The sequence below is a fragment of the Salminus brasiliensis genome, chromosome 2 (genome assembly GCF_030463535.1).
Source record: "Salminus brasiliensis chromosome 2, fSalBra1.hap2, whole genome shotgun sequence".
NCBI lineage: Eukaryota > Metazoa > Chordata > Actinopteri > Characiformes > Bryconidae > Salminus > Salminus brasiliensis.
In genome coordinates, this window is record NC_132879.1 from 56,429,197 (window position 1) to 56,454,659 (window position 25,463).

The following is a 25,463-nucleotide window of genomic DNA, read 5'->3' on the forward strand; positions in this document are numbered from 1 at the left end:
TTAGTATCAGTATTTAATTAAAGCTGCTTTTGGATTTGGAGCGGTTTCACGGTTTGTTGACGGAAGTCTTCGCTCCCACCTCTGACCGGCTCCTGCTTCACGAATTAATGCGCGGAGAAAAGTGCAGCACAGAAACAGGAACAATACACATTCTCCTATAAAACAGAAGCATTTATTTCAAAGCATTTATTTAGCTACATTTCCACCAACCATCAGTAAACGAGCAGTGCCGTTTCAGGCCGACTTTCTTTTCCTAAGTAAACCCAAACTCGTAACACTGAGAAAACGGCGGATGGATACACTCGAGATCGCGGCTGTAGTTCGGTTTTCGTCGGCAGAGAAATAAAGTCCCTCATCCGTTTAACTGTTTGCGCACATTAACGAGGCTGTTTCTTTGTAGTTATAGCGTTTTTATCCACACCATCAATAAACGATTAAATAGTTATCTAGCCAACACGCTAACGTGTGTTGTTCCTCATCCACTCCGCGCTGCAGCGCACAGCGCCCTCTAGCGAGGATCCAGGGAGCGCACACGCTAATACAGCTTAGCCGAAAGCCGCTAGCTATCTAACTATCTACCGGACTAGCTAGCAGCGACCGTGCTAGCCGAGTAAAGCCTCCCAGAAAAGGAGCCGAGCTGAACCCCTCCTGGACTGCGGGACGAGCTTCATTCTGTTCAGTTTAACTCTGTTTAATTCTGTTTAATGCAGATATCCAGCCGGCTGAGGTCGGGTTCGTGTAGCTGTGTAGCTAGAGAGCTAGCTAACTAGTGCTAGCATTAGCTAACAAGCTAGCTACTTAGCATAAGCGGCGCAGACCGAAGCAGCACGACTCATTTAAAGCCAGTTTTTCAGCGGGGGCAACCCAGATAACATGTTAATCACATGTCTGCCATGAGAAGTGATGCATTTGTGCGCTGACTCGACGGAAACTGCGTGTTTGTGGACGACGTAGCTTGGAAGCTAGCAAGCTAACAAGCTAACGCCAGCTGTGATGCTGGAATTGCGGCCGGCTACCAAGCGTTAGGAGAGCCGAGTATCCGTGCTGTGGTCTGGTTGTTACTACGAGGGGCTGCGGGGATAGAAAATATACAATTACAGCCTGGATGGATGAATAGATGAATAGATGGATGGATGGATGGATGGATAGCCAGCTAGCTGCCTGCGGTTAGCCTGTGCTGTAGCTAGCTAGTCTGAGCGCAGGGGAGTGGTGTGCTGTGCTGTGGGGGTGACTGTGACTGTCTTCAGCTCGGTCCACAGCCAATCTAGCTATCTAGTGATCTCGCCAGCTGACTGACTGACTGACTGCCGTTTCGTCGTCGCGTTCACCGGCTCCTCTCCCCAAAAACGCCGAGGCCCACCGAGGGGACCCGGCTCTGCTGCGTTCAGACGTGGCACGACATGGAGACGCGCTCATTGTTCGTGCTGAAGGCCACACACACAGTCATGGCGAAGAGAAAATGAAATAGACCCCTGTGTCCTTGGGTTTGTTTATTCATGGGAGTGGGAGAACACCTCGGACCTGGGGGGGAGTCTGTCTGTCTGACCACCTGCACTGTAACCCGCCGGGGTGCACAGTAAACACTGCGACTTTAGCCCATCATGTCTGTGTACGCGGAGTTCGTCCCTCCTCCAGAGTGTCCTGTTTTCGAGCCCAGCTGGGAGGACTTCTCGGACCCGTTGGGGTTCATCTCCAAGATTCGACCCATTGCGGAGAAAACGGGCATCTGCAAGATCAGACCACCTCAGGTAGCTAACTAACCCATTAACTAACCCATTAACTAACCCATTAACTAACTAACCCACTAACTAACCCCCTCCCAGCTCTCTTCTCTGTCTTCTCCATTGCCATGTCGTTTTGCTGTGGTAGCAGGAGTCAGGACCAGCTAGCTGAACTTGCCCCAGCCTTTCCCAGCTCTTCATCCATGATCCTAGAGGTCCCTTCTGTCCCACCAGGCATCAGAGGCCCATCAGGTCTACAAGGCCCACAATGGACCTGTTCAGATTGCAGCAAGCCTGGGCCTAGACCCTCTGAGAAGCCTAGAAGAAGAAGAGCAGCGACTGGACAGATAGAGGCTCGCTGTAGGGCCAGAAGGATCTTGTGAACCAGTTGCACACCTGGTTCCACTTCTGGTGGAAATCGTTTGCCCCCCAGCTTTTTGGGGTCTGGCGCTCTTACCCGTACCCTTACATTACATTACATTTATGGTATTCAGCTGACGCAGCTGAAGGTGACTCGTATTACAGAGGTGGGCCAATGTCGTGTTAGGAGTCTGGCCCAAGGACTCTTGTTGGTGGAGCCTAGAACCCCAGTCTCCCACAGGGTGTGGTAGCTCACTGGCTCAGTGGTGTTATCTGTACCCAGTACCTTTGGGATCCAATACGTTTGGCGTGAGATTAGCTCGGTGAACTAAACAACATCCAGCAACATCAGCGTCCAACTCCAACCTCGCTGCACTAATTCTGCATGGAAAGGGGTGAAGGAATGTTGGATGAGCTGGTGTCTACAAACTTTTGGACATATAGGGCCAGTTTCCCAGACAGGTTTCAGTGGACGTTGATGTTCAGGGCCATAGTGCTCAATAGCTCGTGTTATTGTATAATATTATTGTTTAGGGCTGGGCGATGTGGTAAAATACTATATCACGATATATATTTAAATACTTTTTTTACAGTACATGTAATTAATTACGGCCTAAAAACATCAGTAGCTGCAGATTCTTATAAACTACTATTCAGATCCTCTCCTGTACTGAATACAGTGATTTATACTATAACATCTGCTGCTCTTCATCTAATTAACCCTTCAGTCTAATTACACAGTTAGTAATGTTAGAAACCTGCAGCTGATCAGGGTTTATTACACTAACAGTCTCCTCCATACGCTCAGAAAAGCTTACTGTCTATCACGATACCAAAGTATCGTCATGTTGCCCAGATCTGTTATTATTATTGTTTACTTGTCCCTTGTTGAACTTCCAGTAATAATAATAATTATGAAAATGTAACATCTGTGTATTCACTCTTTCTTTCCTGTCGATTCGTCTGAAGGACTGGCAGCCACCGTTTGCTTGTGATGTCCGCAACTTCCGCTTTACTCCTCGAGTCCAGAGGCTCAACGAGCTTGAGGTAAGTTTAATTTCCATCTCTCGGAACAGTTCACGAACAGTATTCTGCCCGTGCCGTTCTACCTAAGCATCCTCACTAAACTCTGGATGTGTGGAGCACCTTCTTTAGCATCCTCAGCACCAGATAACGGCGGGTTAAGAGGGATAGCGTTTTCCTGAGTTACGCAAATCTGGGACGGTTTGTCCTAGAGATGCACCGATCCGATATCAGGCCAGATATTAACAAAAGTGTGGGATAATTAGGCTGATCCATGGAACCGATCCTTTCACTTTAACTGGTCGGTGTGAGACTGAACTAAATGTTTGCAGTGTTTGATTACTGCTTGTTTGTTTGACCAAGTTACTGATTTATTCTCAGGATCAGCTGCTAGATTTTATTTTGAATTACGCTAAAAAATTAAAAATAAGATTGATTACTGTTCGTGTGTTTGACAGAGTGAAGCTACTTTTTATGTATTTTAATATATTTTAAGTAGTTTGACTCTGCTGTGTCCAGCTCCTGCACTATTGTTTATTTTAGTGACAAATAAATAGCAATTTAGTACATTTACATCTGTGTAAAAGTAAGTAAAGTAATGTTTAAGTCAGTCCTGATGCCTCAAGTCTCTCCCACGTGGTGAGGTATACGGTTTATTAATTCAGCAATGGTGTCGGATTGGTATCAGGTATCGGCCGATATGCAAAGTGTATGTATCGGTATCGGAACTGAAAAAGCCGAATCGGTGCATCCCTAGTGTATCCTCTATTAGGATACACAGTGGGTAATTATTTTATTATTATTATTTTATTATTATTGCATGTAAACTGTTTTATGTGCTGCTGTGTTGGCTGTCTGTGTGCTCAGTAAGTATTAAAGGTCTGTGTATGCAATGTTTTGTAATTACACTCTTAATAAAGGCAGAGAGCCATTGAAGAACTGTTCCCAGCCTTGGTACTGGAGGAGTAGTGGTTTTCTGCTCAACTCAGGAAGGGCTTGTTAATTAGCTGGATCACATATTTTGGGAGCAGGGTGAGCACTAAAATGTGCCTGGCAGGAGGTCCTCCAGGAACCTCCGCTTTAAAGAAGAGATCTGTGAGTCTGAAGAACCTTTTCAAAGTTTAAAGGACCTTCCTAAAAAGATTCAGGACTAATTTAGGAGGTCTTTTTGATTTTTGTGTACGTTGTGGAGGTTCTGGTGGAAGAAGTGAGGTTCTTCTCACTCACAAACACTGCTCATTCTCAAATATGTCTCTCTGAAGAACCCACCGAAAGTTGATTTCCCGTAGATCTCAGTCTTCTCTCTGTGCCGTCTCTGCTTTTAGGCCCTCACCAGAATCAAGCTTAATTTCGTGGATCAGATTGCAAAGTTCTGGGAGCTCCAGGGTTCTAAACTACGGTTTCCGCATGTGGAGAAGAAGATCCTGGACTTGTATCTTCTCAGCAAGGTGCGTATTTCATGTTCAACTCCTATCATGATGTTCTACCTTTTATATTCAGGGTTAGAGACTGTTTAAAGAGGTCACTTAGAGAGTTGGATTGCATTTGATGGACATAAAATCTGATTTGTCTTCTTTATCACTTTCTAAAAATGTCTACAATTAGTAGATCAGATTCCTGCACCATCATTACAAATGATTTTCAGTCCAGACTGTGATCAAACAGCATTAAACAGTTATCAACCTGTTTTCCTCTAGATCGTTTCTGCAGAAGGGGGGTTTGAAATGGTCTGTAAGGAGAAGCGCTGGTCTAAGGTAGCCAGTCGAATGGGTTTCCCATCTGGGAAGGGCGCTGGCACTCTACTGCGCACACACTTTCAGAGGATCCTCTACCCATACGAGCTCTTCCAGTCTGGAGCTTCACTCTCGGTGAGTTAGGCTCTTCTTCTACCTGCTAAACTGACCCTCAACTCTGACTATGAACTTTTTACTGAATGTGGAGAATATAATGCCTAGGGATTCAGTGGAGAGTTGAACGGTTTGAAAGGTGTGTAGCTTTTAATATTGTAATAACAGGCAGAAATATACTAAAACTATGGTCAAAAATGTAATAAAACCCGATATTGTAGTGAAGTATTCACCATTAATGCGACACATTTTTACTAATTTAATGTAACTAATACTGTGTTATATTTTTGGGAATTTATTACAAATACAGATTGATTATTTGTAGCATTTTCTAACATCAATAATCAAAATTATTCAACTGAATTAGCAAAATGTACAAACTTTCAGCTAACAATACAATCCCACCTTAAAACCCCTAGAAATGTCCTAATCTTTGCACGTAACTAAATTTCAGCTGTTTGCAATAAACCAATCAAACAACCCCAAAACCAAGCCTTGGTGCACTTTGAGGTCTGCTTGGGGTCATTGTCATGCTGAAAGGCCCAATGCTGCCCAGGCTTCAGCTTCCTCACAGAACGCATTATGGTTTCTATTAGCTGTGTTTAGGTATTTAAATGGGTCTTGTTTGATTAGTTTATTGCAAACAGCTGATTATACTTTATGGAAGTCAGTATTACAGTATTAGGGGCTTTAAGGTGGAATTGTGTTGTTTATTCTAGAAGATTTAATTACAGTCACAACAAAATCTTGGAAGTTCTTGGAATTTGGTTATGCTGATGGACCATCAGTGCCGCTTTGTAAGTGGCTTAGTGGATTTGGTAAGTCCACAGCATTGCCTGAAAAGGAAATACTGCTACACAACTGCAAATTCGCACTCAAAGGAACAAGAAATTAAATTTTAATGTCCAGCTTGTCCTTATAACTAACAATCTTAGTCTAGCTACAGAGAAACAAGACTAAGAAATGGGCCGCCACCTTGGTTTCTAAAAGCTGGGAGCTGCATAGCAATAGAAACGGAGGGAAATGGTTTCCTGTACGGCTGATTGGTGTTTTAATAGGTACTTTATTTATTAGATATTTAGGAATTTAATGTTGAAAAGCTTAATTTCACATTTAAATGTGTTTATGAATTCCGAAACGATATGTATGCAGTCAGATGAACGTAGTCAGGTTATAAAATAGCATTAAACAGTAATAAGTCTTGATCTATGTGTTATATCTGTAGATGTATCCCAGTGTTCTCACACAGGACCACTCTTGTGCTGCAGGGCGTTCACCGTCTGTACCAGGAGGGAGACGAATCTGAGGACATGGATGAAGGAATAGAGGGTGGCTGTGAGGAAGAAGAGGATGACGAAGAGGAGAAGCCGAGAGAGAAGGAAGGCAGGGAGCGGGATTGTCTTGGTGACAGGCCACAGAACAAGGAGCAGCCTCCACCCGAGAGGCGTTCTCGGCGGCTGAAGTCAGAGGTTAGTTTAGAGAGAGATGAAGACTTCTAGTATTATTTTTGCTTCTAATTAATGTTCACTTTTCAGTTTATTAGTAGTACCGAGAAGCATATACACTATATGGACAAAAGTATTGGGACACACCTCTTAACCATGAAATTCAGTCGTTTGATTCAGTCCCATTGCATCAGCCCCTAGTCCTGCAGTTTACCTTTCTTACACACATCAGTGAAAAAATGGGAGGTTCTGAAGAGCTCACTGAACTCCAGCGTGGTTCTGTATGTAATAGGAGACACCGCTGCACCAACAACAATAACAAGTCTGTTGAAATTTAGACCTTCCTTCATAGATCTTCCTCCATCAGCTGTGAGTGGTGTTGTTATTATTGAACAGTGGAAGAGTTTAGAGGAACAGCTCACAAAGAGCAGCTCAGCCACCACGTAAAAGTACAGAGTGGTGTCAGGGCCGAGTGCTGAGCTCAGAGCATAATGCAGTCCTGTAATAATGCGTAGGTGTCCCAATACTTTTGTCCATATTGTGGATTTCAATCACGTAATTGCACAAATCTCAGAGCATAGTGCAGAAAAGTCTCAATAACTAAATAACTGCAGAGCTCCAGACCTGCTGCTGTTGAAGCTGCAAAGCAAAGGGGGGCCAGCTCTATATTAATGCTAATGGGTTTAGTCTATTTAATATTTATATATAATCTTGTAGTCTGTTGAACTGTTGGTCTTTGCGTGTTCCTCCAGACACACACAAGCCACAGTAAGGGCACCACAGTGTGCTGACCTACCTGGAACAGTTATATTTGGCATATCCTTTATTAAATTCCCAATCACCCTGTTGAATACAAAATCAAGCAGGGGGTGGGGGGCTTTCACATGCTTACAAAATAAAGAAAGCTAATTCTAGTTTTAAAAAAATCCAGTGGAAAATTAAAGGAAAGTAGGCTTCGTCAGGTCATTGAGTACTAATTGGAGTCTTACGTTAAATGTATTGTGGCAATAGAAGCACTACGTACATTGTAAGTCACAAGACTTCTGCCTGGCCTAGATTTCGAGCCACTTCTAACAGGCCTGGTTGGGGGCAGCGTGTTTGTCATTCCTTCATAATCTTCCACTTTGTCTTATTCCTGCTCAGAACCCCACTGGGATGTTCATTTTATTGTTTTTGTGATATTTGTCTTCCCTTCAGAGAGAGAACAAAGAGCCTAAAAGCCTGCAGATCTTTGGCAGCAGTCCTAAGGTGGTTGGTCTGGAGATCGTTCCAGCCGGTAAGGCCCCACATTTCACATTTCTGTCTGACCTGCTCTGTTTGTTGAGCTTATTTGGAGCAGGTGCAGAAGAAAAGCACCGAATCAGCAGAATCAGTTTTGGAAAAGAGCGTTTCGTTTTCATAGGGATCTGAAATCTGTTTGTTTGTGATCTAGATGATGGGTTCATTAAGAAGCAGAGGCATCTCAAGGCTCAAGCATTTGCCATTAAGATGCGTCCCCGCAAAGAGACTCTGGAGGTCAATTTTGTGAGTACTGTGTTTGTGTTTTTGTGTATATACAGTATATAAAGCTTTGGCACCCCTGGTCAAATTACATGTTCCATCCACTACAGAGACACCTGTGCGCTTTCTAGAGCATAATTACTGTGTAGTTGCTTCATTTAGCATATTGAAAATAAATAAATAAATAACTTTAATAATAATGCAGCATGTACAAAAATAATAACACATTTGTTATTGCAGAAAATGCATAAATCTGAAGGTATGTCCAAATATTTGTGGACACCCCTTCTAAGGAATGCATACCGCTACTTGAATTTGCACCCATTGCTGACACAGATGTGCAAATACACACTTCCAATAGAATAGGACTCTCTGGAGCAGATGATAAACATGAACCTATTGACGCCATGCCATGCCAGGCGTGGGCTAGAGGGGTATATATAAAGCCCCCCAGCATTAAGTTGTGGAGCAGTGGAGGAACTGTGTTCTCTGGAATGATGGTGGAGGAGCTCCATCCAGTACTTTTGGGATGAGTTGGGAAGTTGTGGATGATGAGGTGGGGTGTTAATCATCATCCAACATCCTGACCTCACTAACTCCGCTCTTGTCACTGAGTGCAATCAATCAATCCTCACAGCAATGCTGCTCCAAAATCCAATAGAAGGCCACCTTCTTCCCTGGACAGTAGAGACAGTCACTCCAGCAGAAGCACGATCAACTCTTTTTAATCCTTATGATTTTAGAAGAAACAATGAATGAATGATCAGGTGTCCCAATACTTTTGTCCAATTCGTTTGTTTATTCTTTCTTCAGTTAATCCTTTGCTTATAGCTAATTTTAGTTTATCATGCCTGCCACAGATCGACCTATACATGTGTATGGCGTGCGGGCGGGGCGATGAGGAGGACCGCCTACTGTTGTGTGATGGCTGCGATGACAGTTACCACACCTTCTGCCTGATCCCTCCCCTTCAGGATGTTCCCAAGGGTGACTGGCGTTGTCCCAAATGTGTGGCTGAGGTATGAGAACCTGGCACTCTCTTCATAGCTTTGATGGAGAGGATGTTCTGCTTGGTGTCTTCTAGCGATCAACCCATTTAAGACCTTGGGGTTGGTTGAGAACGCTCCTTCTCTCTCCACAGGAATGCAGTAAGCCCCGGGAGGCATTTGGTTTCGAGCAGGCAGTGCGCGAATACACTCTTCAGAGTTTTGGCGAGATGGCAGATCACTTCAAGTCAGACTACTTCAACATGCCAGTTCATGTAAGTAGTGCTCCACTGGCTGTCGTCATGTAGACCTGTGCAGGATAATCCTTCCTTGGAGGTATTGTGATTAGATGTTTCCCTTTTGATTGAGCTCTTGATGGGATTAACTATTCAGTCTTTTGTGTTTCAGCATGCTTATGCTTGAAACCTTCAGATCTGAGCACTATGAGTGTCCTAAGCATTTCTGCCTGGCAATGATGCCCTTATCAATGACTCGCCAACTAACTAACTTACTAACTAACTGAACACCAAGTCTAAACTGCGCTCCTCTCTGTCACTGTTGATGTTCATCTCAGATGGTGCCCACGGAGCTGGTGGAGAAGGAGTTCTGGAGGCTGGTGAGCAGTATAGAAGAGGACGTGATAGTGGAGTACGGAGCAGATATCGGCTCCAAAGACGTGGGCAGTGGATTTCCTGTCCGAGATGGGAAAAGGAGACTTGTAGGGGATGAGGAGGTAAAGCAGACCTAATCATAGCCTGTTTTATTATTATTAAACCTCATTAATCAAATGATTTTACACCCAAAATGTCACGTATGCAGTTTTCACGTAGATTCGGACATTTACCAGTGTTTACTTATGCCGGATTTGTTAAGTTTTGGAGGACAGTGGGATCCATCGTTATAAGAGCAGAACTGTGAACAATTCTGAGCTTTAAAAAAGACAGACTTGCTGCCTTAGACTTTTCTCAAGAACTAATTTCAGAAAGTGAATAAATTTTAATGACGTGTATAATAAAACATTTGTAAGTTATTAATAATGTTCTAATAGATAGATAGATCACTTTTTTTATCTCAGAGGGAAAGTCAGGTATTACAGCAGCATAGAAGTACAGTGAAAAGCAAACAAGAGCAAAATAGCCTCGCATTTATGTACAAATACATAAACCGAAGGAAAATCTAAGAATATCACAAAGCAGTTAAAGGGTAACATGCAGTAAGTAAGGCGTATAATATATTATGCAGTGCGTATTGTCATACCAATAAGTATTCAGTATAATCCAGTATATTATAAAAGTCTGTTCACATTCTGTTTCTATGCATTGATATCCACTCTTGTGTGCACTGTATAGGTTTACTCTACACTCCTAGTTCTACATTTACATTTACGCCATTTAGCAGACGCTCTTCTCTAGAGCGACTTACAAAAGTGCTTTGCTATTTACCCGAGAAGAACCTCAGCTAGTTTGAATAGACTAAAAATTCAAAGATCCTCTAAGTTTAGACTCTACTAAACACAAGTCAATATGGGGACCTTAATACTCTTCTCTTCACCTGAGTACTCTCAGAAGAGGAGGGTCTTCAGTCTGGGTTTGAAGACAGCGAGTGTTGGACTCTGCTGTTCAGACACCCAGGAGAAGCTCGTTCCACCACTTCGGTGCAGGACAGTAAAAAGTCTGGACGCTCGTCTTCCGTGGCTCTTAAAGGACGGCGGGTCGAGCTGAGCCGTACTTGAAGCTGGAAGGGCTCTTGGTGCAGATCGACTTTTGACCATTGCCATCAAGTACGGAGGGGCTGGAACCTGATTGGAAGTGGTTTTGCTCATCTCTGTGCTTTTATAGGAGTGCTTACTTGTTTTTACTTTGGCTCCCTTGGTCCGGATCAAGCAAGAAAATGATGCACTGTTAGTTACCAGTCCTGGTTTGCTTATATTGACATTTTTGCAATCGAACCACAAGGGAAAACCAGGTGACGAATGACAAAGGGCTGCAGGTAGAGGTCTGCATAAGGCAGGTGTGTTCACAGGTCCTGCATGATCCATGCAATTACTGCTCTGGAAAAAACTTCAAATCTACCCCCTGGACCGGGGCTGCTCAATCCTGGTGTTGGAGATCTACCACCCTGCACAGTTTAGCTCCACCCTGAATCTAACACACCTGATCCAGGTAATGAAGGCCTTCAGGAGAAACTGAATATTAGATTCAGCTGTGTTGGACATTTGAAGTCTTCAGGATGGTAGATCTCCAGGACCAGGATTGAGCAGCCCTGGCCTGGACCCTTAAACCTGCCTCATTAAATCGTGCTGTCTTAATATGAGTATTAAACCGTAATATTTGATAAGCTGTACAATGAAAAGTTATCGTGGCTATGTTCCAGCTCACATCTTTACTTCACAGCTGAGGCAGCTACACGAACGAATGCAGTTCTAATGGTGGCTAGTTGTGAAACCCTGTGTAGTAGTGCGGTAGTGTGTGGTTTGGGACACAGCCCTGCTAAACTAAAGCCTCAGACAGAAGAAGTTAAAGCACAGAAACGTGGGCAGGTCTGCATGGAGACTTGAAGCAGTAGATTGGACGGTGTGATGTTGATGGCCGGACGAGCACGTTTCATTATATGTTCAGACTTCAAACGTCCCACTCCAGAGTTTGTTCAGAAACAGGCCGGGGCCCACGTGCACACCACAGTCCGAAAGGCAGCATTCACACTTACACGTACGAACCGCACTGACGGAGGAATCTTACCATGGTTCGTTTTAATGGAACAAAAGCTGACATATAAACACACCCACATTTTTGCGATGACTTGTTTCTTTAACAGTGCTCTCTCTCTCTGCAGGATTATGCTAATTCGGGCTGGAACCTGAATAACATGCCAGTGCTGGAGCAGTCTGTTCTCGCCCACATCAATGCAGACATCTCTGGTATGAAGGTGCCCTGGCTCTATGTGGGCATGTGCTTTTCTTCCTTCTGCTGGCACATTGAGGACCACTGGAGCTACTCAATCAACTACCTGCACTGGTAAGATGATGATGTGTTGTGTATGTGATGGTGTGTTGGTGGTTGAGTACTGCTAGGCTCTGATATGGCACTGTTTTTGTCTAGAGAGAGATGCTGAAGTGCTGCCTTGATCATGAGGAATTCTGCAGAGTAGCTGCGTACTCATGTCTTCGGTGTAGGATATTTAGTCATTACAATGATATATTCAAGGGCCTAGATTTGTTAAAACCTTGGATTTGGGTTTGGGTTCACTACCAGACTTCTAAAGTCGTAGCGGGTATCTCTTACTCTCTCTATCTCCCACAGTTCTGCTGATTTTTATGGTGATTAAAGAAATGTCCATTGCACACTGCACCACTTTTACACCACGTTAACCAAGGAGTCGTTTGCTCTGCTGACCCAAAATGACATATGAATTTCCGTTCCACCTTAAAAAAGACATGTACTACAACCTTAATCAGTGTACAATTAAAATAAGAAACCTATTGCACTTTCCATTCTCAGTTTTCATTGGCTATTGACTGGTCCTATTCAGATTGAGCTGCTGATCAGTATGCACTATTAGATTGCACTCAAAGTCGGGGTAAAAAAATCAAATCTATCTCTATGCCCCCTCACACACTGTTTAATTCTCTCTCCTACGGTCATCTCTGACTGACCACCAATCTGCAGACTAGAGCCAACCAGCATAGTCTCAGCCAGGCTGAGAATCTGAGCCAAAATTGGGGGTAAAAGTCGTGTAGCCCGGATTTGAGTTATGTTGTGGTGATGATGTGTTGACTGTGTTTGTTTGTATGATTTAAGGGGGGAGCCTAAGACCTGGTATGGAGTCCCGGCCCACGCAGCAGAGCAGCTAGAGGCAGTGATGAAGAAGTTGGCCCCGGAGCTATTCGACTCGCAGCCAGACCTCCTACACCAGCTAGTCACCATCATGAACCCCAACGTTCTTATGGAGCACGGTGTTCCGGTGGGTCAGCGCTATAATTGTTTGTGTGAATGCGCAGTGCTGAACTCCGCCTCTGCTGGTGATCACCGGAAAGATCGGAACTGCTGGTTTAATCATTTCTTGTTGTCATACAGGTGTATCGGACCAATCAGTGCGCTGGGGAGTTTGTAGTGACCTTCCCGAGAGCCTACCACAGCGGCTTCAACCAGGGCTACAACTTTGCTGAAGCTGTCAACTTCTGCACTGCAGACTGGGTATGTTTAACTCCACTTACTCAGAAGCCTTCAGACCTGTCCTCTTAGTCTCTTAGAGACCTAGAGATGATATGATATTCACTGTTGGTATCTTTTGCAGAGTACTTCTCAATACTTTTGAAATCGAAGCGTGATTTGTGTTCATTGCAAGTGGTATACACTCCGCACCTGTAGGGGGAGCCCAGGAGCAAAAAAAGACAGATTTTTGCATAATGCTCCTTTTAAATTTAATATTAATGGAAATGCAAATGTAAAGCTTGTTACTTTGCGGCCTGATTTATGTGACTTGAGAAGAAATATTTCCTTTGTGTGAATAGAAGTGACTCACAAACTGATATACTTCCTGTGTAGCTGCCCATGGGCCGCCAGTGTGTGGCGCACTACCGGCGGTTGCAGCGCCAATGCGTGTTCTCCCATGAGGAGCTGCTGTGCAAGATGGCAGCAGACCCAGAGAGCCTAGACGTGGAGCTAGCTGCAGCTGTGTACAAAGAGCTGGGAGACCTGATGGATGAGGAGAGCAGGCTCCGACAGGCCGTCCGGGACATGGTAAGGCAGCATGACCTGACTTCATACTCTAGTCGTGTATTCCTTGTTCCCTGGATCCCTGGATCTCCCTCATTAGTATTACTATATAGGAAGGGACTGTTTAGTGCACCCTAGGTGAGGAAGCGAAACAGACCTCTAAGCTGTTAATCAAACTTTGAGATATCCATAATTATTAAACCTTCAAGGAGCTGATTAAGCTTAGGATAATATTTAGATGTACTTGAGGCCTTTCCAAGACCCTAAGTGAGGAAGAGCAACAGAGTTACCGCTTTTACCCATTGGAAAGCAGCTACAACCGACCAAGAGTTCTTGGGATATTCGTCCTAGCACACCATGGATCACTTAACACGTATGAAATCAGCTTTTCAAGAAGCGTTCAGCTGCTCATGCATAACATAAACTGCCTGATTTTGCTATTTAGATAGATTGAAAGGGGGGGGTTGGCGATATGGCAAAAATTTTAAATCATGATATTAGATATATCACGATATTTTGACAAACAAAATGTCTTATTATTACCAGATTTTTAATGCCTCGTGAAATATCTCTAGTACCCTTTTATAATTGTGATGCGTTATATCCATTTTAGCAGGAGTGAGTATGCTGTCATTGTAATTTAACATGCAGTTAGTCAGTGTTGAAGTACTGGCAGTATCACCCACAGAATCGCAATTATTGATAAATGGGGGCCCACCACCAGTCTATTTTCACTCCTTCTGCCTGCGTCGTTTAAACAGCAACGCTGCTTGTGAATATATCTATGGCGATTGGCGTGGTGGTCTCAAAATGAGGGGTGTTCAGGTCAGTTTCTGGCGTGTTGCTGTGTATCTTGGCAGCGGAAAACACAGGAGCTCCACTGACTGAAAACAGCCTAGACAGACGTTTGTCAGCAGTCAGAAATTCGTTGCTATCTTGGCAGTGAATTGTCAACATGCAGCGTGCAGCCCGACGCTCGTACACCCCCCCCCCCCCCCCCCCCCCCACTCACTTTACAGTACTGAAATAGCAACCTGCCAAAGTCAGTCAGACCGCACCTGGCTCTTAAAGGGAGCGTTGAGAGACACGCTGATTGGTTTATTACTGCACGTTACGCCCAAAACAAACACACCCATGATTAAGTACAAGCCTTCCCCGTCGTTCCAATAGCAAAGACACACTAACGCCCTAAATCAAGCTGCACGGATCACTAAAATTGGACCCACAACATATAATAACGAAATTCATCACAGTAATGCTAATTATCATATTGGCCGCCTGTAATTGAAAGTACTTTAAGTAAATCAAAAATAAGCACAGAAGTTACTTTTCCAGTCATTTTGAATTGTAAATTGTTGTCATTGCTAACTAGCTTACCATTACTGGTAAACTGTAATGCATTTCATGTTCTCTGTCTGCAGGGGGTGCTGTCCTCTGAGCAAGAGGTGTTCGAACTGGTCCCAGACGATGAGAGGCAATGTTACAAATGCAAAACCACCTGTTTCCTGTCCGCGCTGACCTGCTCATGCAGCCCTGATCGCCTGGTGTGTCTGTACCACACGACTGACCTCTGCGACTGTCCTCTCACAAGCAAGTGTCTGAGGTCAGTAGATACTTCAAACTCCAGCACATACACAAGATCTTCATGTAGGGGTGTATTTAATCAGAAAGGTCTGTGCTAAAGAAAATGCAACATGTAGAGACACTGATCCTGAAAATGAGGGAAGATGCAAAGTGAATTCTACAGGGAAAGATGAGGGTATCCTGCACCTTCTATTTGGGGTTACACATGCCCAGCCCATTGCCTTTACCCATTTTTTTAATCCCACCCTTTATTATAACCTCTTCACCGGGGTAATCAGGTAGGCGCTTCCCTTCGTTAATGCTTCAACTTCCTTAAGCCCACTTCAACCACCAACTACTCTACACTTCACACTAATAACAGCCTAATTAAAAGGAGAGAGCCAGAAGGTAATACAGACATGGAAGCACCCCAATACACTGGCAGCTCCAGCATCTCAGTTTACCACAATTTCCTGTGTTCATGAACACAACCTGGATCTGCAACCTTTGTCGTAGGAAAACATTAATTACCAAAAGCTAAACTAAATGATTGCTGGTATGACCCACTTTCCCACTTGGTCGTGGTCTGAGCTGAGCTGCTCTCTGTGGTTCCTCTAAACGCTTCCACTGTTCAATAATAACACCACTCACAGCTGATGGAGGAAGATCTAGGAGGGAGGAAATTTCACCAGCTGACTTGTTGCTGTTGTTGCAGCGGTGTCTCCTATTACATACAGAACCACGCTGGAGTTCAGTGAGCTCTTTAGAACCTCCCGTTCTTTCACTTATGTGTGGAAGAAAGGCCTGACAGACTGCAGGGCTAGAGGCTTGATTTTACGCACCTAGGGTGGCAATGGGAATGAGTCAAACACCTGAATTCAATGATTAAGAAGTGTGTCCCAATACTTTTGTCCATATAGTGTATCATGCTTGTAACTAGTTGCTGCAACAAATCCATTGTATGCTACCTGCTGTATCTGGGAATGTGTGACACAGGTTCAGATACGATCAGGAGGAGTTCCCTGCTATGCTGTATGGTGTCAAATCACGTGCCCAGTCCTACGAGACCTGGGCCAAGAGAGTCTCTGAAGCCCTGGCCGCTGATCAGAAGAACAAGAAAGGTATCTCTCTCTATCTAGCTTTCTCTTGCTCGAGCTCTCTCTCGTTTGCTCTCGGATACACACATTCATCCTTCATCCGTTCCATCTCTCAGATCTGATCGAACTGAAGGTCTTGCTGGAGGATGCAGAGGACAGAAAGTACCCGGAGAACAGTTTGTTCCGCAAGCTGAGAGAGATGGTGAAGGAGGCAGAGACCTGCTCCTCTGTGGCCCAGCTGCTGCTCAGCCACAAGCAGAGACACAAGTCAGTGATTTCTCACATTTGTCCCAACAACCATTTCAATCAGTTGTCCTGATTTAACCCCATAAACTCTGTATATCTCTGTGGGTCCAGACCTTATAACCTATTAAAACAGACCATTATTAACATTCAAATACAGCTGCCAACCTTAAGACTGTTGGAATCTGTGTGAGAATATTGGGTCGGTGAGCTCTGGCCTTTAAGATCAATATCTGAATGATATACCCACAGTTTAAGGGGTTAAAGTGATGCATTTTAGAGCCCAGCCGATTTCTAACGTTTTTTTATGTTAAGTTTCTTTGCTAGAATAGTAAAAACGGACTTGAATGAAAGGGTTGGTTTGCCTGACTAACTCTCTCTCTGTGGTTTAAGAAGGGAGCGCACAGAGAGCAGCCGAATGCGCACCAAGCTGACCGTGGAGGAGCTGAAGGCCTTCGTGGAGCAGCTGTTCCGCCTGCCCTGCATTATCAGCCAGGCGCGCCAGGTCAAAGTGAGTCATCAGCTTTTCCCCTGTCCTGTGTCTGAGGAGTGATTTCTCAATCTTCCATTCTTCTGGATTTTTTCTTCTCGACTGTGAAAGGAATTCTTTAGATTTCTCTAGATCTCAGCATTCAGATCTTCTCCTCCTCTAAACCATTACCTGCTCCACATCACAGGAGCTGCTGGAGAATGTAGAAGACTTCCATGAGCGTGCCCAGGTGGCCCTGACAGACGAGACCCCAGATTCAAGTAAGCTGCAGGCCCTGGTGGACCTGGGCTCTGGCCTGGACGTGGAGCTGCCTGAGCTACCTCGGCTAAAGCAGGAGCTGCAGCAGGCACGCTGGCTGGACGAGGTGCGCCTCACCCTGCAGGAACCACATCGCGTCACCCTGGAGCTCATGAAGCGCCTAATTGACTCAGGCGTGGGCCTGGCACCCCACCATGCTGTGGAGAAGGCCATGGCAGAGCTTCAGGAAATCCTCACTGTGTCTGAACGCTGGGAGGACAAAGCCCGTGCCTGCTTACAGGCCAGGTACCTAAACTCCCTTTAGCCTCCACTTGCTGCCTGTTTGGTCAGCAGGGCATCCGTGAAGTTCTTGTAGATTCATTGTTGATTGAAAATCAGAATTTTAAACAGGATTACTGGCTAGGCTAGTGGAGAGCGCTTGTAGAGAGAAAGCGTTTAAACATTGTTTAATGTTTGTCTCTGTCCTCAGACCACGGCACAGCATGATCACCCTGGAAAGCATCGTTATAGAGGCCAAGAACATCCCTGCCTACCTGCCCAACGTGCTGGCCCTCAGAGAAGCACTCCATAAAGCCAAAGAATGGACAGCCAGAGTGGAGGCGATCCAGGTACGCAGCGTTCACATGGTCACAAAACATGGCCCAGGAATGAATATTCAGGTGTTTGTAACACTTGATGCACTGTATGCTTTCTGTGCATGAGCAGAATGGCAGTAATTATGCCTACCTGGATCAACTGGAGGCTCTGTTGGCGAGGGGGCGCTCCATCCCTGTGCGTCTGGATGCACTGCCACAGGTCGAATCCCAGGTAGCCTCGGCACGATCCTGGAGAGAGAGGACTGCTCGGACCTTCCTCAAGAAGAACTCCACCTACACCCTTCTGCAGGTAAGACGTTTACAGTCAGGTGAAAAATGAGGACACTATAAAAAGCTTTGGCTTTTTAACGGATTTAAACATCTGGAGACGGAGGTGATCTAACTGAACTCACACAACTGAGGAAATATCTTTAATCATCATTTATAAAATGTAATTAATACAATTTTCACCCCCAACATTTATAACTCCTTCAAATGTGTAGAATTAGACTCAGGAGCAGAACATTAGCTGCAGATGATCAGAACATGGTTGGAGAGGATTATTCTGGAGGAGTCTTAGTGTCTTATTTAAACCTCAGACGTTTAATCTGGTCTGCTCTGGATTAATGGTTAAAGTTGGTGGTAAAGATCACCATCATGACCAGATCCAGAAAGCTCTCTGAGGCCTTCAGAAAGAAGGTTGGAGATGCAGAGGAGTCTGGGAAGGGGTTTAAGGTTTAAGAAGATCTCAGAACAGTTGGAAATCAGCCATTGCACTGTCCCCTAGATCCAACGTGGCAAGTTCAGCCCAAGAGCAGAACCACAAGATGAGTAAAGAAGCCTTCAACAGTCCTAAAATGTCATCATTTGGCGTATAGGTAGCTCCTACTTCAGAAAATATTAAAGTACAGCATCTACCATCAGAAAGAGACCAAACAGGTTTGATTTTTCATGGGTGATGAGCATCAGCACAACAGTTAGGTTTGCCAGAGAACACCTAGACAAAGATCAGGGCTTCTTCTGGACCAGATGAGCAGATGGTATTGGTAATGGGGAAAGGCTTCATAGGGTGTCTTTATTTTTCCACATTTACTGAATAAATAATGAATTACTTTTGGCATTTCTCATGTTTATCACTCAGGTCCTGAGTCCGCGCACGGACATTGGTGTATACGCCAACAGTAAAAGCAAGCGCAAGCGAGCCAAAGAGCTGCTGGAGCAGGAGCGGGGGCTGGAGCTGGACAGCCTGAGCGACCTGGAGGAAAGCCTTGAGGAGGCCCGTGAACCCTCTGCCGTGGTAGCTGCCTTCAAGGCCAAGGAGCAGCAAGAGGTGGAGGCCATTCACTCCCTACGCACCGCCAACCTGGCCAAGATGGCCATGGCTGACCGTATCGAGGAGGTCAAGTTCTGCCTGTGCCGAAAGACGGCAGTGGGCTTCATGCTTCAGTGCGAACTGTGCAAGGACTGGTTCCACGGTGCCTGCGTGCCCCTGCCCAAAACGGGCACGCAGAAGAAGCTGGTGGCAGGCTGGCAGGGCAGCAGTAAGGAGTCCAAGTTCCTGTGTCCGCTGTGTCAACGCTCGCGGCGGCCCCGGCTGGAGACCATCCTCTCGTTGCTTGTGTCCCTGCAGAAGTTGCCTGTGCGGCTCCCTGAGGGCGAGGCGCTGCAGTGCCTGACAGAGCGAGCCATGAGCTGGCAGGACCGAGCGCGGCAGGCCTTGGCCACCGACGAGCTCTCGTCTGCCCTTGCCAAGCTGTCTGTCCTCAGTCAGCGCATGGTTGAGTTGGCTGCACGCGAGAAGACTGAGAAGATAATCAATGCAGAGTTGCAGAAGGCTGCGGCCAACCCAGACCTGCAGGTGAGACTGCTATCCCAAACTCCCAAGTGTATGTTTCTTTCCAATGCATGCAGTTCACAGATAATCCACCAGGGTGCAGAAAATCACACTGATGTAGTATTACCTGAATTTTAGGCCTGATGTGATGAACAGGGCTGAATGTAATAGTAACTGGTGTTGCTTTACCCCTCTACTTCTTCTCAGGGACACATACAGACGTTCCAGCAGGCAGGCTTTAGCAGAGCCACCTCACCACGGCCCTCACTGGACTACGACGATGAGGAAACGGACTCTGACGAGGACATCCGCGAGACTTACGGTTATGACATGAAGGTAGCCAAACGAGCTCCTCCTCCTATACGCTGACTCTTCTTTAGGAAGAGCAATTGTACTAAAAATAGGGCATTTTTTTAGGGGTTGTATACGTTGGTTATCCTTTAAGAGTAGCTGAAAGCTGTGTGTAATGTCATACACACCTCTTTGTCTCTGTTTCCAGGATTCTGGTGAGGTGAAGCCCTACTTGTTCTGTGATGAGGAGATTCCCGTGAAGTCAGAAGAAGTTGTCAGCCACATGTGGCCAGCCACACCATCTTTCTGTGCAGAGCACGCCTACTCATCCGCCTCCAAGTCTTGTCCTCAGAGTGAGTAATATCGTAGACGGAGTGTATCTGATACTCAGTCTTCACTTTGTGATTGTCAGAAGCTCTTGTCGAACTTGCAGAGCACTAAATGACTAATTCCATGGTTAGGTAATGCTCCTCAGAGGTGTTTAGGTTAGTCTCTGCAAGCTCTGGTTCATAATGTGTTGCGTTTTCACTGTGAAATTGTGAAGACGGGTCTGATTAGTTCTTTATAGCTTGTTTGAAGAAGGAAGGCAATAAATTTGAATCGACTAATTCGACCAAAATCAATGATCTGATTAGTTGGCAGCTAAATTTAGTAGTCAGTTAGTTGATGACATCACAGGTGAGTATGTGGGGAAAACTGGGCCATGAAAGCCGTAAGGCAACACATTGAGCACATCCTCATATCTACAGCTTCATCAGTCTGGTGTGTGAGTGGAGAGCGGAGTTCTGTTAGTGTGAGGAGTGGGAATATCTTATGGATCCGGGCTGAGTGTGTTTTTATTAAAAAAAAAAAAAATAAATAAAGGAAGTCGACCCAGAGACGATATAAACGAGGAGAGTCAACATGGTGCCTATTTGCACATTAAGCCCCACCCTTTAACAAAAAAGAGCCAGTCGGCTTGCTGGTTATGAATAAGTCCCAGCCTTCAAATAAATAAATAAATAAAATAAAAAGTTAGCTTGTTGGTTATGAATAAGTCCCAGTCCCCAAAAAATTATAATAATAATTAATTGTAATTATTTTAATATAATAATTAATTAATTAATTAACATAAAGTCAGCTTGCTGGTTGCGAATAGGTCCCCGCCCTTCAATAAATAAATAAATAAATAAATAAAATTAAAAACAGACAGCTTGCTGGTTACATGCGAGCGAAGAAGGGTTGACTATACTGTGGCTCTGGCCAAACTGTGTCAAAATAAGTCACTGATACAACGTATCAACACACAACTACGTAGCAAAAACACAAAAAAATACTGTTCTAATAAATAATAGAAAAACTGATTAAGACAAAACGGCTTTAGTTTTGTTGTTTTATTACTTTTTGGATATCCTTCGTTTTAAATGTTGACAAAACGATTATTATTACGTATTATTACGTATTATTTATTAATAGGAGGAAAGATTATTAAAAATAAAAAACAAAATTTATAAGCTGATAGCTATGTAAGAGGTATTTGGTAGTTGAGTTATTCTTCATAATTATTCATTTTAATAATTTATCGATTATTCAGCTATCAGAATAGTATTTTATTTGCAGCCCTACTGTGCCCTAACTCTGCATGTATTTAATCAGATTTCAGAAATGTGATTGGTTCAGTTCCCATGAATTCCATAGCTGTGGAGGTGGTATTGTTAGCAGATCATCAAAGCTGTAGCTGTGTCTACATGTAGCCTGGAAATGCGTTAATAATCCAAATAATAACTCAATTATGATCATAAATAAATCCATGATCATAAATACAGCCATATACACCCCAGACTATTAGTCTGTTAAATAAAATAATAAAAGCCATGAAATCATCTGCGTCCGAGTACATTCTCAATCGGAAGGACAGCAGCACACATTAACACTGGAATAGGGGCTCCTGCGCCACGTTCTGTAGGGCGAGAAAATCTTTCATTAAGTCGCATAACAGATTTACAAATTTAGCCTTCACTCAAACTCTGGGAATTCCTTCAGTACGACTCTCTCCCAGCAGTCTTTACGGTGCACTTTCATCCGGACCTTTCCGCCAGCTATTAAAACCCTGACATGCCTACTGAAGACTCGGGCAGCTAGTTTAACAGAAGGCCTAACTACTTCCTTCCTGTTCTTCCTCCTCCAGACCCGACCACCCCACGCAAGCAGCCCAGGAAGACGCCACTGGTGCCCCGCAGTCTGGAGCCACCGGTGCTGGAACTGTCTCCGGCTGCCAAGGCCCAGCTGGAGGAGCTCATGATGGAGGGAGATCTACTGGAGGTCTCCCTGGATGAGACCCAGCACATCTGGAGGATCCTGCAGGCCACCCACCCGCCGTCAGAGGAGCGCTTTCTGCAGGTCATGGAGGTGAGTACATCTGCACCCCCTGCTGTGATGTGTGCGTCAAAGGAAAGCACCTTGATGTTGCTGAGACATGTTCAATGCCATCACATTTGCCTTGGTTCTGCTCTGGATTTCTTTCCCATTTCCTCTCTCTCGCACCTTCAGTCAGAAGAAGGCATGCTGGAGAAGCCAATGAAGCTGAAGGTGAAGGACGTGGAGAAGAAGAGGAAGAGGAAGCTGGAGAGAGCCGAGCAGCAGCTGCTGCTGGCCGCCACCGGTGTGGAGGGCCGACCCAAATGCAAAGACACAAAGAGGGTGCTGGAGGTGGGGGGCAAGCCCAAGAAAAAGAAGCTCAAGCTCAACCCGGACAGGTCGCGTGAGCTCAAGCAGCTGGCCAAGCGCCTCGCCAAAGAGGAGAAGGAGAGGAAGAGGAAGGAGAAAGCTGCAGCCAAGGCTGAGTTTGCAAAGGAAGGTCTTGAGCGGAAGAAGGAGAAGAAGATCTTGGACATTCCTTCCAAGTACGACTGGTCCGGTGCCGAGGACTCCAATGATGAAAACGCTGTTTGCGCAGCGAAGAACTGCCAGAGACCATGCAAGGACAAGGTTAGTGAGAGTGTCCTGCTTCCCTTGGTCTTCTAACCACCACAGTAAAAGCAGAGCGCTGTTACGGAAACTACCGTATTACTCTTTCCATGGGTTCTCTACAAAAGCGTGATGGTGATGGAGCTTGCGGAACTACCAGATGCATTATTAAGCTACATACATATTTACAGTGCTTATTATTTAAAATTCCCTCAGTTTAGAGTAAAAACTGACCAGAAACCCTGTTGAAATATACCATGCTGTAATTTTACCTGTAATTTGATTGGTCATTGAGCTGTTGACGACATAAATGTTGATGGAACTGCTAGACTACTGCAATATACAGAATATGGCTCTGAATCATAATGCAAATTAGATATTACAGTGTTCGGGATGTTGGCTTAGGACAGTATCTTTTAGCTGGGCGTCTCTGAGCTGGTGCTGTGGAGCCTGGAGCATGGCGATGCTGCATCAGCAGCTTTACGTGTGTCGGAGGAGACGTGTGTGTCGGGAGCATCGCCAGTGTTAGCCATGAGTGGGTGGGTCAGTTGGCAGCACCAAACTGATGACCTTTCTCTGTATCTCTCTCTTTTCTTCTTCTTTTTCAGGTGGACTGGGTTCAGTGTGATGGAGGATGTGATGAGTGGTTCCATCAGGTGTGTGTAGGGGTGTCCTGCGAGATGGCTGAGAACGAAGACTACATCTGCTCGGCTTGTTCCCGAAAGGCTGCAGGCCTTGGCGGGGGAGGCATGGGCATTAAAGTAGGCGTAGAGACCGTGGTAATGACGTCGCCCATCTGCAGCACCCAGACACTGTCCCCCATACCCCAGCCAGAGCCTCAGGAGGGCAGCTAGCCCACAGAGCCACCAGACTCCTTACATCCTCTACAGCAGCTCCACTTTAGTTCAGCAAATGAGGATCTGTGCTCCCTTCTTGATGCGATCTGTTGGTGGAGGAACGAGGTAACAGTGGTGTGTGACTGGTTAGAGGATAATGCATGAGCAGAAGTAACTGGTTCACTGCCTGTCCAGGTGTTTTCACCTGGGGATTCTCTCTATGCATGGATTACCACTTAAACTGGGATGTTTGAGAGATAATGACTGGGAATTCAGAAAATCAGAAGAGGTCAAACCATACACTGGAAACCTTCAACGTCCCTTTTTCACCTTTAGGTTATAATCATGACCCTAGAAAGGGTGCAGTCCTTTCTATCCTGTGCATTCCTCAGACACAAGCTGCTTGGACACAGATGTTTTAAAGTCCCCACGTTCACACTCGGATTGGACAGTTGATCATGATTGGACCAGACTGTTTTTACCAGCCCACTTCAGCTCCTTTTTCGTTTTCTTTTTTTTTTTTCTTGTTGACAACTGTACAGGCCAATCCATGCCTACCTAGAACATGAAAACTGGAGATCTCCATATCCCATAATGCACAGCTGATCTGACTTTCCTTCAGGCTTTCCTTTATTAATAGCCTGTAGGAGGACTACTAACCTGCTCATCTATGGTTGATCCACCTGACATGTAAGCAAGTTACCACTCAATATGTAGAACTAGTTGAAATCGCTCTATGTAGGTAAACTATATATTTATGATGTAAATAGATTTTACGCGATCCATGAGTTGATGTGGCTGTTTTCCGTTGCTCACCTTTATTAAAACTATTCCTAGTGAAACAAAGCAAGATGACGGTTGTTTTATTTGTGCTTTTAAAAATCTGTATGTTTCAATAACTTACAAATACATATTTTTGGAGATACACAACGAGTTGTGTTAGATTTATTTTGGTCTTCTTCTTCCCCCGTTTACCAGCCTAAACATTCTCCACAAGAGGTCCTGTTAGTGCTTTGCTCGCTGGTGCTTCGCATCATTGAAACTGCGTATCCTTGATTGTACTCACCAGGGATGAGTTTCAGCTCTGCAGGGTGCAATCTAGCACTTCTTCAGTCGGTCATGGTGAAGGGGTCAGTGTTTTCATTAAGGCTGCAACAAGTGACTGTTTTAAAAGTCAAATAATCTGTCAGTTATTGATACAAATAATCGATTAACTGGGTTATGAGTTCGCTCAATTACCAAATACCTCTTATGTAGCTATCAGCTTACATTTTTAGCTTGAGGTTGCTTTATATATTTTCTAACAAACAACTCCTTATTCAGAAATCCACCATTTTAATGATCTCTACTGTTAATTTAACAATATATTAATAAAGATCCTTTCCCTGTCAACATTTACAACTGATGTGCAAAAGTAGCAGCAATAAAATCAGTAAACCATTTTAATTATTTATTTATTTTAATTTATTATTTTAGCATTTTTTACATATTTTTTTCAGAGCAGCAGAAAAACAAAAAGGGAGACTGCAAGACAGTCATTTTAGCTTCGGTCTGAAAGTATTTTGTGATTCTGCTACGTTTATATTAGAGCCACGATATTGTCAACCTTCATCCACTTGCAGCAAGCTGATTGGCTCTTTGTGGTTGGCTCTCTGGGTGACCAAGATGTGAGGCCGTGTTGCCTTCTGGCACGGTTACAGTGCCATACAGGAATGATGACTGTAAAAGTAACC

General features: G+C 44.7%; 1 protein-coding gene across 2 annotated transcripts; it reads left to right on the top strand.

Annotated features, from left to right (window-relative positions):
* Positions 1-531: 531 nt before the first annotated feature.
* kdm5a (lysine demethylase 5A) lies at positions 532-24,660 on the top strand. Of its 2 annotated transcripts, none has more exons than XM_072673244.1 (27): positions 532-1,748; positions 3,051-3,128; positions 4,430-4,552; positions 4,802-4,972; positions 6,220-6,420; positions 7,594-7,672; positions 7,829-7,920; positions 8,757-8,915; positions 9,038-9,157; positions 9,457-9,615; positions 11,715-11,896; positions 12,680-12,842; positions 12,956-13,075; positions 13,427-13,621; positions 15,019-15,200; positions 16,157-16,281; positions 16,374-16,524; positions 16,894-17,011; positions 17,178-17,533; positions 17,718-17,856; positions 17,954-18,133; positions 18,965-19,681; positions 19,865-19,993; positions 20,157-20,301; positions 22,116-22,336; positions 22,478-22,915; positions 23,503-24,660. In XM_072673244.1, exons 1-27 carry the CDS (start codon positions 1,602-1,604, stop codon positions 23,746-23,748), a joined length of 5,136 nt encoding a protein of 1,711 aa, XP_072529345.1. In that variant the 5' UTR covers positions 532-1,601; the 3' UTR covers positions 23,749-24,660. The 2 variants fall into 2 exon arrangements, with proteins under 2 accessions (XP_072529345.1, XP_072529346.1); XM_072673245.1 differs by having other exon boundaries at positions 16,897-17,011.
* The last annotated feature ends 803 nt before the right edge of the window (positions 24,661-25,463 follow it).

Excerpts from the sequence above, each read along its gene's own strand:
- kdm5a (XM_072673244.1), top strand. The coding sequence starts at position 1,602 with ATGTCTGTGTACGCGGAGTTCGTCCCTCCTCCAGAGTGTCCTGTTTTC. Across the intron at positions 12,843-12,955 it reads TTATGGAGCACGGTGTTCCG|GTGTATCGGACCAATCAGTG; the intron begins GTGGGTCAGCGC and ends GTTGTCATACAG. Across the intron at positions 17,857-17,953 it reads CCAGAGTGGAGGCGATCCAG|AATGGCAGTAATTATGCCTA; the intron begins GTACGCAGCGTT and ends GTGCATGAGCAG.